We start from the raw sequence: 14,602 nt of genomic DNA, 5'->3' as shown, positions 1-14,602 counted from the left end.
TTTCTCAGCAAGCATCACCAACTTGAGGGAGAAGATTGTGGCTTTTTCACCCGTTTCCTTGACAAACGTTGGAGGAAATACTCATAAAACGATGAAAGGCTGAGTTGTTGAAGCTGCTTATCTGACTAGGATTCTCCTGCGAGCGAGCAAACGGGTTTATTGACGGGCTACAAGTCGAAAGCAAAGAAAAGACAAATAAGACAAATCCTTTCTTTGATAGAGACGTTGCTCACGGGAGGGACAAAAGACTCTGGAAGCAGCCTGGGGGCCCTGGGAGGCTTCAGGAGGTTCGTGGGGTTGCCTTTTCCTGCATTCATTTCTCCCTAATGTCTGAGATGAAATCACGGTGAATGGAAACACATGGAGGGAAAAACCAACAATTCATCCATGAAAATCCATTTTAAGAACAGAGTTCATCGTATAATGTGGAGAAGTTAAACAAGAGTTTGAATACAAACCCGTAGATCTTAAGAGTTACACATTATTTCAAACTATTCTCAGGAGAATCCCTCATTTGTTTTTAATGCATCCCAACAGACATTAATAATAACGTGGGAATAATGAAGCGTGGGAATTCTTTATGTGACGTAATGCATCTGAAGAAGATTCTAAACTGGGCGTGTCGGTGTGTGACATTAGTGGTATTCATGAACCTTCCAAGAATATCAGGAGTCGCCTCGATACGTGAAGTTTGCAGCTGAGCGTGTCGATTAGTTGTGATGCGTTTATACAGCGTGAAGGCATTCGCTCTGCTCTGCGTTTAATTCCATGGCATTTCTCTGGATGTGGCGCCATCTGGTGCATGTGAACAGTACAGCAGCTGTTGGTGGAATGACTGGGGTGTGTGTGGAGCTATATACAGTATATATATATATATATATATATATATATATACACCCAGTCGCGGACCTGGCTTTTTGGGCGAACACGAGACGCATCTGAGACGGTGTGATTCTCTCTTCCTCTCGTGCTCTCCTTCACAGATTGAGCCCTGGGCGGCTGCCCACATCGCTCATCGCAAAATCCACCACTGTTTATACCAAATTCTCCCGATTTGCCACATTCCTGACAGATTGGTGAGAGAAAGTGACGAAGCACAATGGCGCGGAACAATATTGATAACGGTGCGTAACGACTCGTGATGATCCGCCATTTCGTGCTTTTACTTGTAACATGTGATAACAGGTCGCGACTGTCCGTGGCGGCACGTGACGCCTCGGCCCTGAATCATATCATTTTGGTCAGAGTCGTGATCCGCGGTCAGGAATTGAGATTAGTGTATTTCGTGACTTGCCATCGTCGTGGGTAAACGCACCTTTAACAGCGACATCGGGGAATCGTGTCGGTGGCCAGACGAACGTCGCCACACCTCCTTATTCTCTGTCTCATTACAGTAAAGCTTTTCTACCACTTTGTTTCATCCACTTTCCAATTAGTTCCAGACGCTGCAGCAGGACTTTTAACGAGATGAGAAACAGACGGTGTGTTGGTGAGATTCCCACTCCTCCGTTTTGCTGCACGCTGATCTTTAAATCTGGGTCTTTGTTCACCGAGCGTCCGGCGCCTGTGTGGCTCCATGTACGAACTGTTGCCCCCGTTAAACGCTGTCAGGCCTCTCAGATGTTCAGACCAAAGGCTGCCGACTGTCCACACATCAAGGCTGAAAGTTGCTGAAGAAGAAGAGATCCTCCTCCATCACTGCGCTTCTTGTTAAACTGTACCGACTGTTAACCACGTCTGACTTTTCACTTTTGCAGGATTTTTCCGAGGCCATGTGTTGTTGCGTCTTTCACTTATTTCATATTCTAACTAAACAAATCTGGAATGTTACTGATGTTAATTGACGTCTCAAATACTGGATCTATTGTTTTGGATTCATGTGCACTTTTTAGAGGTTTGTTTGCTAAATTAGAAACTGCTGCAATTATGTTCTGTTGTTTCCTACATTTGCACTTCTAACACTCTGATATCATTGAAAAGTTAACCGTTTTGTCAGGAATTATAAACTCATATAAACAAACTATGAATTTTAATTATGGCATCTGGTTAAAAAAAATTGTGAAAATAAAATCTGAGCTAAAAACATTTAATTGAAATATTTCCGTTTCTGTGTGATAAATCTAAAATATTCAACAGTGGAGAAGAAAATCTGGTAACCTTCTCTTTTACCTCTGAATACTGGAGAGGGTGAAATTTGAATACGCTGGTAGTTGTTTGTGGCCTCAGTGCGACGGCGCTGCAGAAATAAAACCGCCACCTTCCACACGATGTGACAGAAGAAGAACAAGCCAAAGAAAGTTATTCTCCTTTCATGCAGGCGGTGACAGAAAGGCTGAAGTAAACACCTCTCCTGCTCGCCTTCTCCGTTTGTCTCTACTTATCTAATCCCGCTGTCAGGTCTGCAGCAGCCTCGCGCTGAGCGAGACGCCTGCGGGCTTTTACACAAAACCTACAAACACCAGATAAAAAGCTCGACTCCTCCGACTGACTTCTCTCCCGTCACGTCTCCATTCACTCCCGTCACCATCGTTCTGGGAGCTCCGAGAAAGCCGATAAAGAGCGAGCGCAACAACAGCCTGAAGGATTTCGTGGAAGAAGATTTGGCGGGAACGGGATCGGCCAATCGCAGCGCACCGGGTCAACGCACCTGTTTTCTGTTAATTTACATCACAACAGACGCACAACGCTCATCTCAACACACTTAATGTAGAAAGGTTCGGACCCGAGAATGAATTACATCAAATGTTTACAGGAGCAGCAGAGAGAAAAAAAAATGTTGTGGATTCTTTTAAAAAAAATGCAAACAGTGGTAATTTAGTCTTAGTTTACTGGAAACTACCTCTAAATGTTCTTCTTCTTGTTGTACCACCTGCAGTGAAGCGTCACTCTCAGTTAACCAGCTCGCCACAGCACTGTCAGTCTTGTGATGCCCCTTTGGGCCACAAGGTGGTGCGCTGAGTCACTCCAAGTAGCAACAAGAAATGAAATAAGTCTATTTTTAATGTGATTAATTAAAAAAAAAAACAATAACGTTGATGACGTGTCCTGTTTTTCCAGTCGACTAAGACGGATCGTGAGTTTCCTCGGTGAAATATTGCGACAAAAGCTCCAGTTCTGTTTTACGGTCAACACATCAATCCAAGATGCGAGTTTCTCGCGAGTTCTTTCAAACAGAAGCAAAAGAAGCATATCAGTTCATAATGAAGTCCGTATGCCTGAGCAGAGGTCCTGCGAGAAACTCTATCAACCTATCAGGTAGCGTGAAGCAACCGTCACATCACCGAAACAGAGATTGATGGTGTTTCTGCCTCGTCTGGCGCGGCGCTAATGCTCATCAAGCTAAGAGTACCGCCGCGCTGTGACGGATCTCCAAGACCTGTACGACGGCCGAGGCTTTATTTCAACACTGTGCAACAGAACAGAAGAGAAGTTCTCTCTCTTCTTTCTCTGCTTTGCTCAGAAAAAGACCACATCTGGATGAGATTGAATGAAGCACAAAGAAGATATTTAAGAATATTTCGGAAGCTGAGATGAAATATTTCAATCTCAATAACTTCTTTTGGACACATATTTAATAAATGTCAGACCACGAGGAGGAGGGTTCGACTGTACATGACTTTTTTTTTATCCACGTTCAGTTTTCAGCTGATATTAGTTGTTCTTTCTATTTTCACTCTTTAAGATTTAGTTTTTTCTTCCTCACCTTTTAAAGTTTTACTTTTCTCTTGGTATTCCTTCTCTGCACTTTCTAACACTTTTTAACTATTTGCTTTTTATCCTCCATTTTGCTTCATTCCGTGATGTTTTTGTAGTTGCTTTAATTTTTTCTGACATTTAAGGTAATTTACACTTTTTTAAAATTTGTTTCAACCTTTTAAAGGAACTCCAGCCCTTTTCATATATTCTTTGGCGGTTTAAGCTGTATTAGCTGTTGGGAGAACAAACATGTCAAACCAAAGCACCTCCCTACACCACCTTGTGGAGGGGCTTGGTAATGCAGGGATGGAGCTGACGCTTCTTTGAAGCTCACGTTCCTGCACCACTGGTTGGAGCAACGCTTTGCCTCCGGGCGGTGGCGCATGCACAAACACGGCGCATCAGTCTGCTCACGACGACATTTTCACGTCCTGAATATCCTGCAACAAACCAAACGGCAACGATGTAGGAGGAGCTGCTTTCCCTCCGCTCCATCACAAGCTGCACCAGAGAGCATCGCCACTGTGGCAGAGCCGGAGATCAAACAAGCGTTCATCGCTCTGGTTGCTATGCAACACAAAGTCAGACAACAAGTCACGAGCTACCGTCTTACTATTACTGATGTAACCTATATAGAATTAGGAATAGTTCTGTGGAATCCAACATTGGCGGAGTTAACATCGGTCTGCTGGCTCCAGAAGAAGGAAGATGAAAAGCAGAAGATCAGAGCTCTGTGTCACTTCCAGTGTGCAGCATGTTGCGGAGCTGCGCTCACAACACTGTTAGTTCTATTAACATGCTTTTAAATAAAAGGATTACCTGCTGCTGTTCGTCTTTCTCCACACGGAGGAATTAGGACACGTTTAACAAAACGCTCTGCGGGATTAAACTTGATTACACGGCCTCGGATACCCTTCAAGAGACGCAGCAACACGAGGAGGAAGTGTCTCTACCCGACTTCAATCAATATATTTCTATCATCCTGAACCAAGTTGGATGTTTATTAATGATGAAATCATCTGACTATCCTGTTCTATTGTCTCTGACTCTAGATGTGACCAAACTGTCTGTTTATTTCTGATTGAGGTTGTTTGGTCCAGGTTCCCCCTCAGAAGATCTAAGAGAGATGTCCAGTGAATTTCAGGACCAGTCAGAGACGTCGACCTCTGCATGACGCCAACCGTTCAGACGGTTAATCTTTTTCCTTCTGCAGTCGTTAAAAAGCAGAGAAACCGAAGTGGAATCAGGATCTATCAGTGTTCTCACATTTTCTCATTTTAACGATTCCCTTCCTTTCCTAACTGGTCAGCATGAATATTCTTTGACCCTACAACATTTAACAAGTCCAGTGGGTTCCGACAGGAAGCGGCTCACCTGCTCGCCGCTTCACTGAGTCGCTATCAAGTATCTTTTTTTTTTTTTTTTACCCCCTCAACATGACTGCATCTATTCTTCCCCCTTGTCAGCAGCCGAGGGGATTTAACCTGCAGGACGTCATGTTCTGTCACCAGGACACGAGCGTCAGACGAGGTGCTGGACTTTCACACAGAGACGCTCTCTGCAAGCTCAATGGAGCTCGCGAGCATAAAGCCTCCGTTTATCTCGTGTCTGGAATCAGTGAAACTCACGGAATCATCGAAGGTCGTTCCAAACCTCAGCGAGGGAACATTTTCCACCTTTATGAACTGATAAAGCGCAGCAGGACCCACGTGACTGCTTTATCCCGTGATGACCTTTTCAAGGACGGACTCCGGCGAAGGGATCTTGACCTTTTCCAACACGATTCAACACGCATTTGCTCAATTTGTTGCTCGGCGGTGCTTTTTGAAAGAACTCCGCGATTCCAAACAGCAACGAAAAAATAAAGAGTTGAAGTCACGATGAACACAAAGAGTCTGATGGACTATAACAAACATATTGTAGTTGATCTTCCAATGAAATCACTGAAGGCGAGTCTGAAGAAGAACAGACCGAACGCTACTTTAACTCACTGCATTGATTTGTGGTACAAAGTGGTGTGAGCGTCATCCTCACGCCTTCTAGAAATCCATTTTCTGTCCTTGACAGACTTGTTTTGACAAAACTCATGTTGGACTTTTTCTCCGTCTAGTTGTGCATCTGTGATGCTTCTCTGTCCGTCAGCGAGGATTTATTGATTTTATGACGCCGTTCACTTTTGTGCTGCCTGATCGTTCCTTTAAAACTCTCCGCTGTTTCCACTCCGCAGACAGATAGAAACCATTACCTCAACTTTCTACATGGCACATGAACAATTTATTGTGTTGTGGAACGAAATCCATCAGATATTTCTGATTTGATCCCAGCCTGCTCAAATATGATGCTATACTCAGAATGAATACATTGAATTTATAATGCCAATATTTCATATGATGATCAAGCTCTTCAACTTAAATTTATACAAACTCACAGCAAAGCAAAGATTATTATTTGGAACAAATGTATAACTATGCTAAAAGCTATTAGTTAACCTAAAGTACTCAACAAAATGAGACTTAACAACTGTTATGTGATCGTTCTGACTTTCGTAAAGGAAAATTATACCAGTTGTAGCTGAAGCTCTCTGTAGTCCGGTATTGTAATACCATTTTAAACCACAAGATGGTGTAGGCATAGGGTCTGATCCTTTATGACCGTCTCCTCTGAACCCAACTCTCTTTCCTCCTGGATGTGATTACAAACTAAATATCACATGAAATCAGTAGTGGTGAGGCTTAATACTACAAGAAGAGTATCAAGACGTGTTTCATAACAAGAGCTTTTTGAGTTTGATTCAGAACATTTCTAATTAGGTCCTTCTGACTGTTCTTGACTTCTTCTGTTTGCGCGGCGCTAAAAAGACTCCTCAAACACTCCGACTGTGTTGTTTTATCACGGCACTGTTTGTTCTCGAGCCTCGCTGGAGAAGATCAGAGCCTTGAAAGAGACTCCCCCCTTCAACAGCGACTCTCATTCAACAAAGGAAACACGAATAATGTTTCATTAGCGGAGAATCGCAGGACAAACTGTTCGTCAACCGCAGAAGAAATTCACCGACACGCGGCGGCGCAAAAACAGATCGAACACAAGAAGAAAGAGGCGATCAATACACTTATCCAAGGTCTCCCACACATGCAGAAACTGACAGACAGAGCATGCATCATGCAACAGCACCCAGACACATGGGGGAACTAATCTCTATGGAAACTAACTATGTGTGCTTTTATCGCTCCACAATGTCAGGAATCAAACTCCAGTCCAACACACAACCGGTCCATATCAATGTGTTTGTGCTACAAGATAAAAGGAAAAGGATAGAAGGAAATCCTTGAGCATATTTAACATTCATATCAAATTCAACAAAGTTTAAACGGTACAGGAATTGGATATTCTGAAAAGCTGGAAAGTCGAGAATAAAACAAAAACAAATTCCGTACAAAATATCAGCGATAAGCCAATAAAAAGACTGTCAACATATTTAAATCGTGGTGAAATGTTGTAAAGAGTTTAAGTCAGAAATGGGGGAACGGCGACAATAAGACAGAAAGTCAAAGTTGAATCATCGCGTCGAGAATAAAGTTGGAACATTAAAGACAAAAAGCATCGAGGAACAAAGTCAGATGAAGGGAGAGTCAAGACGCTTCTCAGCGAATCGAGAATCGCGTCTTCGTAACTTTGACAACAAAACGGGAAGATCGAGATTAAAGTCGGAGCGTCGATGACAAATTTGAAGCTGAGCCAACGAGCCTGGATTATTGAGAACGAAGTTACATTCATAAAGATAAAGTCCAAGCTTGGATCAAAAAGACTTCAGGTGAATCATCAAAGTTAGACGGTGAAGAAGGAAACTCGATTTCAAACTGTTCTACTTTACAGAAAAATAAAATTGAGTCAGATTTGAAGCCTAAAGTTGATCATTTAGAATCAAGTCAGATCATTAAGAGTTCATCTTGATTGTGAAGAATAATGAAGGATTTTTGAGACTAAAGTTTGATTGTCGAGATTAAAGCTGGATCATAAGAATAAAGTCAGACGTGGATTTTTTTTAAAGATTTTCCTTCGTTTTTGTGAGAAATGAACAAAACATTGCGTCATTCTGTGACTGGAGCTCCTTGGATCACCTGGTTGAGGTTTCCTCTCCAGTCACATTGCCGACGTCAGGCCTTCATATCCTTCTTCTCAGCACTCTTTTTTTTTTTCTTTCTTTCTTGTTGCCTCATTAAAGTGAATGTGGATCTTTTGGCGTTTCCCCTGCCTCCCCTCATGAACACGGCTGGGTGTTATTATCCGGGCTGCTCCTGATCTCGGTTGAGCCTCCCTCTGACATGTGCTGCCTCCATTTATATGTGGCCTTTTAGTCTCTCCAGCAAAGTTCTCCATTAGGGAGATGATCCAGCACGACACAGCCGTAATGAATAGAGCCGCGCAGCTCATGTGATATTTAGCGTCTGACACATAAGACAAAAGTCTCGAAAGCCATTTTTTCCTTCCTGGCTGCGCCGGCACAATGAAATATTCCTCAGTGAGTTCGAGGGTATGATGTTTAAAAACGCCGGCTATTCAGAGGTGAAGAGCTTCACGTTTATCGGAAAGTGAGGGAGGAGACGATCGCCAACTCATCGCCGTGTGTGAAGCGGGTCGGACCTCTGGAGTCGGCGCCCACACGCTGTGTGTATTTTAAATCAAACTAAAGCCTTTTCTAATACAACATCCAAACACAGATGAGCTCCTTCCTGTTGCTCTGCCGCTGCTTTCATATCCACACAAAAGTCAATTTCCAAATAGGATTTGGAGTGACTAAGAGGATTTTTTTTAACCTGTTTGGAACAGGTTTTATTTGTGTGTGTGTGTATTGTGTAATAGAAACCGAGCACATGATGGCCTGTGTAACCTGTGGAGTACAGACTCTTCTGTTTATCTGTGTGGGAGCTGGTTTGTTTAGATCGGAGCGTGTTTTGTGGATCCGAAGCAGGACGAGTAAGACGAGTGTCAGATCTGACCTTTGCTCTGCGAGTTTTCTCTGTTTTGACGAGTACGACGCGACACGAACGTCTCACTAATTAATTAGTCAAAGATTTTCCCCACCTGTTAGTTTCCCGTGTGCCTCTGGGCCAAAACAACAAACACACCACAAACAGAGTCTAACTACCAACCTGTGTCCCCACGCTCCGGGACGAGGGATGGACAGAGCAGAAGTCCTGGAGATGAATAAAGAGTGTAGGAAAGAAAGCAAAAGACGAGTACGGAAAAGATTTTCACACACGCAGGCACGTCTCCATGACCTCCATTTTTACCTTTGATAATGGACTCCTGGTCATAAATGCTTGGAGAATGAAGAATAACAAACCTTCAAATTAAAAGCATATTCCTAGAAAATAATCTGAATCTGAAATGCAGCCAGTTGTGACGATACGCCTCTTTAACGTGAGAAATATTCCCATTATTCGAGGCTCTGCTATCAGCGCGCCACAGAAAGAGGAAGAGATGAGCAGACTGGGAAAAGAGGCTAAAGAATCAGAGGAAATACAATAAAAATGTTTGAGGAGTCAGCAGCTGAGATGGAAGAGACTCTGCTGGGCTGCACCACAAAGCTCTAACTCACTCTCGGAAAATACACAGACTGAACTGCGATAAATTCTTTTTCCATGTACCGAGTCCATCCCGACTGCACTAGATCGTATTTCACTTCATCTCTCAACATTAAATCAAACCTGGTGGCAGCAGGACTAAAGTCACAAAAAAAAAAAATCAAGGAAAGAAACGACAAAATCCACTGAGAAACTGGCTGGAGTCGGGTCTAAAAGGAGAACAGATGAAGTCTATAGGAGAAGAAGAACCTGAGGCCAGACCGTGTTTTTGGATGTGGCCCAATGATCCAAATCCCACTCACATATTCACACAGCTTCATTATCTCAGTGGGAACTTTAAAAAAGAAAGGGACTTTTTCTTTTCATGTGTCGCAGCTTTTCTCTTCTCATTCAGTGACACAGAACCGTGACCTTTCCAAGCCCCGCCCCCTCCGGCTCCTCCTTACCTCTTGCAGACGCTGGATGTGCTCTCTGCAGGTCTCCAAGTCGCTGTCGCCGGGAACCACGATCAGTCCCAGAGGAATGGCTGCAGATACAGAGGAACAAGACAATTATCCAACAGCACTTTGATATCTGCTCACACAGCAGCGCCGGGCTGCAGCCAGCAGGACCCCGACGGTCCCGCTTCAACTCTGGTCACCAGCAGCAGGAGCCGAGGAAGACCTGGGACCGCCACCACCGGACTTAAGAGCCATGACCACTGTGGCGTCGCTGGACCAGAGACCATTTCCCACTTTTATCGATGTTCGTAGAACAATGAGGCTGAAAGCTTTTCCATCACTTCCATTTTGGTCTGAACCTTCATTGTTCACCTCAGAACTTCCAGTCGGGTTTCTGCTCAACAACCGATTGTTTGTTTAGTCCCAGCGGTCAAAACTTGTGAGATTTCACCGAGTCCTTGAAAGTCTGAATATTGGAGAAGCGCCCCCTGAGGCGGAGAAGACCTCCCAAAGGAGAACTTCCACGTTTTCTTATTATCCCGATACTCCTGCAGGAATTCTCGTGTATAATAAAAGAATGCAACGAAGCAATTAAAATGAGCCTATCTCCAGTTTCCTGGGCCTTTCCACTAATTTAGGGAAGATTTCTGTGGACTGACCAACAGCCTGCTGATGGAAAACAGACGCCAGAGCGCCTTCTGTTTTTCCTTCGACAATAACGACAGAGAAAATACCGATATTGCAGAAGTCGTAGGTTCTTCTTTGAGACACGATGAATGTGGACCGTGAGGTTTCTCAAGATCCTCCTACGAAGGTCTTACAGATTAACTTCTGCCCCCAACCTTCTTTACCAAGGTTTTGAGTTTTGACCGACCTCAGTACTTTATCTTCTCGTCGAATCTGAGTATGATAGCGTGGCGCAGTTTGGAGTTTCTTCAGTGTGTGTATTTCTTTATTTGAATAGCCTTTGCTTCTGACCTCTGGCTGGACCTTTCCTCCTCAGTGATATATTGAATATCAATTTTTATCTATTTTATCCCATTTTTAGCTTTCTTGACCTTTCACGGTGGTTTTTAGTTGATGTCGTGTTTCTGCTGAACCCTGAAGATAAACGATTGTCTCTGACAATGAAGGGAGCTGCCTGTTAACGCAGCACTCTTCCTTTAGAGAGGTATCATCAGCATAGAGCCACACTGCAGGGGTGAATCTGCAAAAACATGCGTGACGGCTGCAGGAAGCCACAGAATGAAAACTTAAGACAAGCTAACCGGTGATGATCATTTAAAGAACAGTTTCCGTTGAAGTTGATATAAATCAGTGGCATTATTGAGTTATAGTGTAAAAAAAGATCAAAAGTAATGATCTGCAGTGGTTTTCTTGGAGTTTCACACGGAGCAGACCAGGTTGAGGATGCAGCCTCGGCTCCTCCGGGGAGCCGGCATGTATCTGTGGAGCCGTTTGAAGCTGTGCAGCCACGGGGGCTGTTGCAGCAGCTTTTTTCTCTCCTGTTTTGATGTTTTCGTTTTTTTTTATCTTTTTAGATTCATTTTGATGATTTCTGTAGTGCCTTCTTTCAATTATGAAATGTAATTATGTCTTTTTGCTTTGAGAAATGTTGATGCTCAGATATGACTGCTTCCCTCCTGGGTCGAGGTCCAAGTCTGAGCTTTTATTTCCAGGAAAAGAGGCGAACCGAGCTGGCCGGCTATCTGTGAGCGAACGCTGAAACACAAAGCGAGCGGTCCCCGAGGCGGCGCTGGGCGGCCGGACGCCCGCTGCACCACCGCGACACTGCTGGCTGAGCATCACACAGAGAGAGAGAGCCCACACAGACACCTCTCATTGATACCGACACACTGTTTACTCCTGTCGGCTCATTCACAACTCGGCAAATATCACCACACCAACACCGTTTACCTCGGGGGCCTCAAAGCCACAGGAGCCGGGGGCTACTTTAGAACAACCAGGCAATTATTTCTCCGTGTTATGGTCTTTATGTTTTGTTAATTCCTTCATTTGGAAGCTCGTCTTTCCTCACATTTCTCACATTGACCTGGATTTCTGGGATCCGTTAATGGTGGCTCGGGGGTCGACCTGCTGACGCTATGAATGTGTGTCTACGTCCAGGACGGGACGACGAGCCCGGAGAGAGAGAGACTTGACATTGAGATGAGACTCGGCACCTCGGGGTAGGAAACATATTTTTATCACCTCCCCAAAGAGTGACACATCCACGAGTGGAGCGCCGATTGATTTGCATAACAAGAAAACAAGTGAAACTTCCAAAACCGAGAACAAAGGACGAGAGCGCGATTATGTAAAACACACGCAAGCCCAGAAAACACAGAAAAATAATGAACGATTCAGGGCAAGTGATGCAGGAATATAGATTCTCCTGGTATCGACTGTAAACACTGAAGGAACCGTGTGAGTAAACATTTAAAAGACAGACGAGGAGGATGTCTGTGCACCAACATAACCAGTTTACACTGTTAGAAACTCCCAGTTCAATGTGAAGGGAAATGTAAGAGCTCCCCCCTATGGTCACTCAGTGGAACAGCGCACACAGAAACAGAGAAATAAAATAAGTGTGAGTTTTCCGGGTTTGTCCTTACATGCTTGGCGTAGTTTGTCCTTGTCGTAGTGCAGAGCCTCGTAGTCGCTCATACTGACCCGGTTCACTCGGATCCTGAGCCGCTCCGGGACCTGCTGCTGACTGGAACACACACACACACAAGGTCACTCACACACACACTACTTCAAGCCAGCTGACACTGTGTGTGTGTGTGTGTGTGTGTGTGTGTGTGTGTGTGTGTGTGTGTGTGTGTGTGTGTGTGTGTGTGTGTGTGTGTGTGTGTGTGTGTGTGTGTGTGTGTGACTGACTCGTTAAGGTGTGGCAGTGAGGTGCGTCTCTTGGTCTTCTGGACCATGTTGGCCTGGTTCCTGAGGCTGATGTGGATCACAGACGGCGCCAATCTGCAGGGTTCACCGTCCACCTGGAGAAACACACACACACACACACACACACACACACACACACACACACACACACACACACACACACACACACACACACACACACACACACACACACACACACACACACACACACACACACACACACACACACACACACACACACATGCACACACACATTATCTCATGCATTTCTATTTAGAGCAATGTTTAGCTGCTCTATCCTTTTCATACACCCGTTGATTTATCATTTTGTGGTTTCAGCAATGTTTTTAATTTGAGCTGTTTCACATTTTTTTATTTCAATGTTTTTAACCAGAAGATAAGAATACGTTTGAATCTTGAATTAGAGTCTCCTCTGTAGAGAAGATAAGACGTGTGTGTGTACCTGGACTGGGAGAGGTTTGGTGGTCGTCAGCGTGACTTCTCTGCACTGGTTCAACCTTTCACCGTGACCCCCGACCTGGAGAGTCGCCTGCACGAACACGGTGTTCCGTTACCATTACTTTAATGATTATTATTATGAATGCAATGGGAGGGGCTCTGTACCAGGGACGTCATGGTGAACCCGATAACTTCGATGTATCCGTCGTCGTGTCGCTGAGGCTCGAAGTCGTGATGATCGCCGGGGTTTCCCCAAGGAGTCGTGCCGGCACAGTACCTACACACACAAACACACACCCAATTCAGTGAGAATTAACAGACAGAATCCAATATAATTAACTCTTTCAACTAAATCCTGATTTTAGCCATTTTCCACCAATCAGATTCAACTGGAGCCACATAATGTTTAATGTTGTATTTTATAAAATAAAAATCAGCTAAAATTACATTTTTATAACTTGAAAAAAAAGATTACAAATGTTTCTTTAGAAGAGAATTCCAATAAAGGTCTAAATGTTGTTGCTTCATGACTGTACCGTGTAAACAGGCGTAGATTCCGGGAAGAAAACCGGTGGAAATAAAGAGAAGGTCAATTTTAAAAGGACTCACCGGGGGATGTTGAGGAAGACGAGGCACTGGAGCTTCAGGTCCTGGACCTTCGACGTGAGATCTGTACCGTCACACTGCAAACACACACACAGCAACACACACATACACGTTGTGTACAGAGCAGGGGAATCGCTGCAGAAACAAAGTGTGATCCGACTGAAGACGCACCACCACTCTGATGTGCTTGGACAGATCTTTGGAGCTCCCCATCAGGAAGTCAGAGAAGGCCGTCTGGAAGAGGCAAACATGATGAAAACCTTTTAAATTACACTAAATCTGCAGAAATACACATAGAATGTGGGAAACATTACATTAAATAGCTAAACGTGCAGAAATACAATGAAAATTAAGAGAAAGTTTTGAACAGAATTTGAACAAAAAGGAGCATTAATTATATAGAAATACACGTAAAATAAATAAAAAGCAGTAAATGGATTAGATACAAATAAAACAAACAGAGTTGATTTAAAAGACAATTAGAACCTGAAAAGCTTTAAAAACTGATTTAGCTGATTGTGATAGATTGTGCACGACTGCGTTCTTTTTTGTTTTCTCACCCCGGCGTAGAACATCTTGTTCCTGAAGCGGCTGGTGAACTTCTCCGGATTGGCCTCTGAAACAAGACGATATTGAAACATTCAGATTTCTGCAGCCGCGGTGGTGAACGGCGCTGTCGGGATGTGAACTTACCTCTGGACTCGTGGAACTCCAGAGTCACGTGGGCATCGAATCCCAGGCTGAAGTAGTTGTTGAAGACATCCAGAGGGAGCTGAGAGGAGGCACAGCACCAGGATTAGATCATGGAACATTCTGGATAAACACAATCTATAACTGCAAGGAGGTTAAACCACAACGTCACTCAGTTTACAAGCTGAAAACACACCGAGATGAGATTCAGAGAGAAAAGCTACA

General features: G+C 44.0%; 1 protein-coding gene across 4 annotated transcripts in view; it reads right to left on the bottom strand.

Moving 5' to 3' along the window:
* The window catches only part of LOC308127687 (diacylglycerol kinase zeta-like), a 55,831-nt gene that overhangs the window by 20,374 nt on the left and 20,855 nt on the right, over positions 1-14,602 (bottom strand). For all 4 annotated transcript variants that reach the window (XM_080492892.1, XM_080492893.1, XM_080492891.1 and 1 more), the window contains 9 exons: positions 14,381-14,459; positions 14,248-14,303; positions 13,859-13,921; positions 13,691-13,764; positions 13,247-13,358; positions 13,086-13,172; positions 12,605-12,717; positions 12,337-12,437; positions 9,728-9,807 (listed from right to left, as the gene is read on the bottom strand). In XM_080492892.1, the coding sequence (XP_080349018.1) occupies positions 9,728-9,807; positions 12,337-12,437; positions 12,605-12,717; positions 13,086-13,172; positions 13,247-13,358; positions 13,691-13,764; positions 13,859-13,921; positions 14,248-14,303; positions 14,381-14,459 (765 nt within the window). The remainder of the gene's footprint in view (positions 1-9,727; positions 9,808-12,336; positions 12,438-12,604; positions 12,718-13,085; positions 13,173-13,246; positions 13,359-13,690; positions 13,765-13,858; positions 13,922-14,247; positions 14,304-14,380; positions 14,460-14,602) is intronic.

This window comes from Lipophrys pholis (genome assembly GCF_963383615.2).
Source record: "Lipophrys pholis genome assembly, chromosome: 23".
Taxonomy (NCBI): Eukaryota; Metazoa; Chordata; class Actinopteri; order Blenniiformes; family Blenniidae; genus Lipophrys; species Lipophrys pholis.
This window is presented reverse-complemented; position numbering and strand designations above follow the sequence as displayed.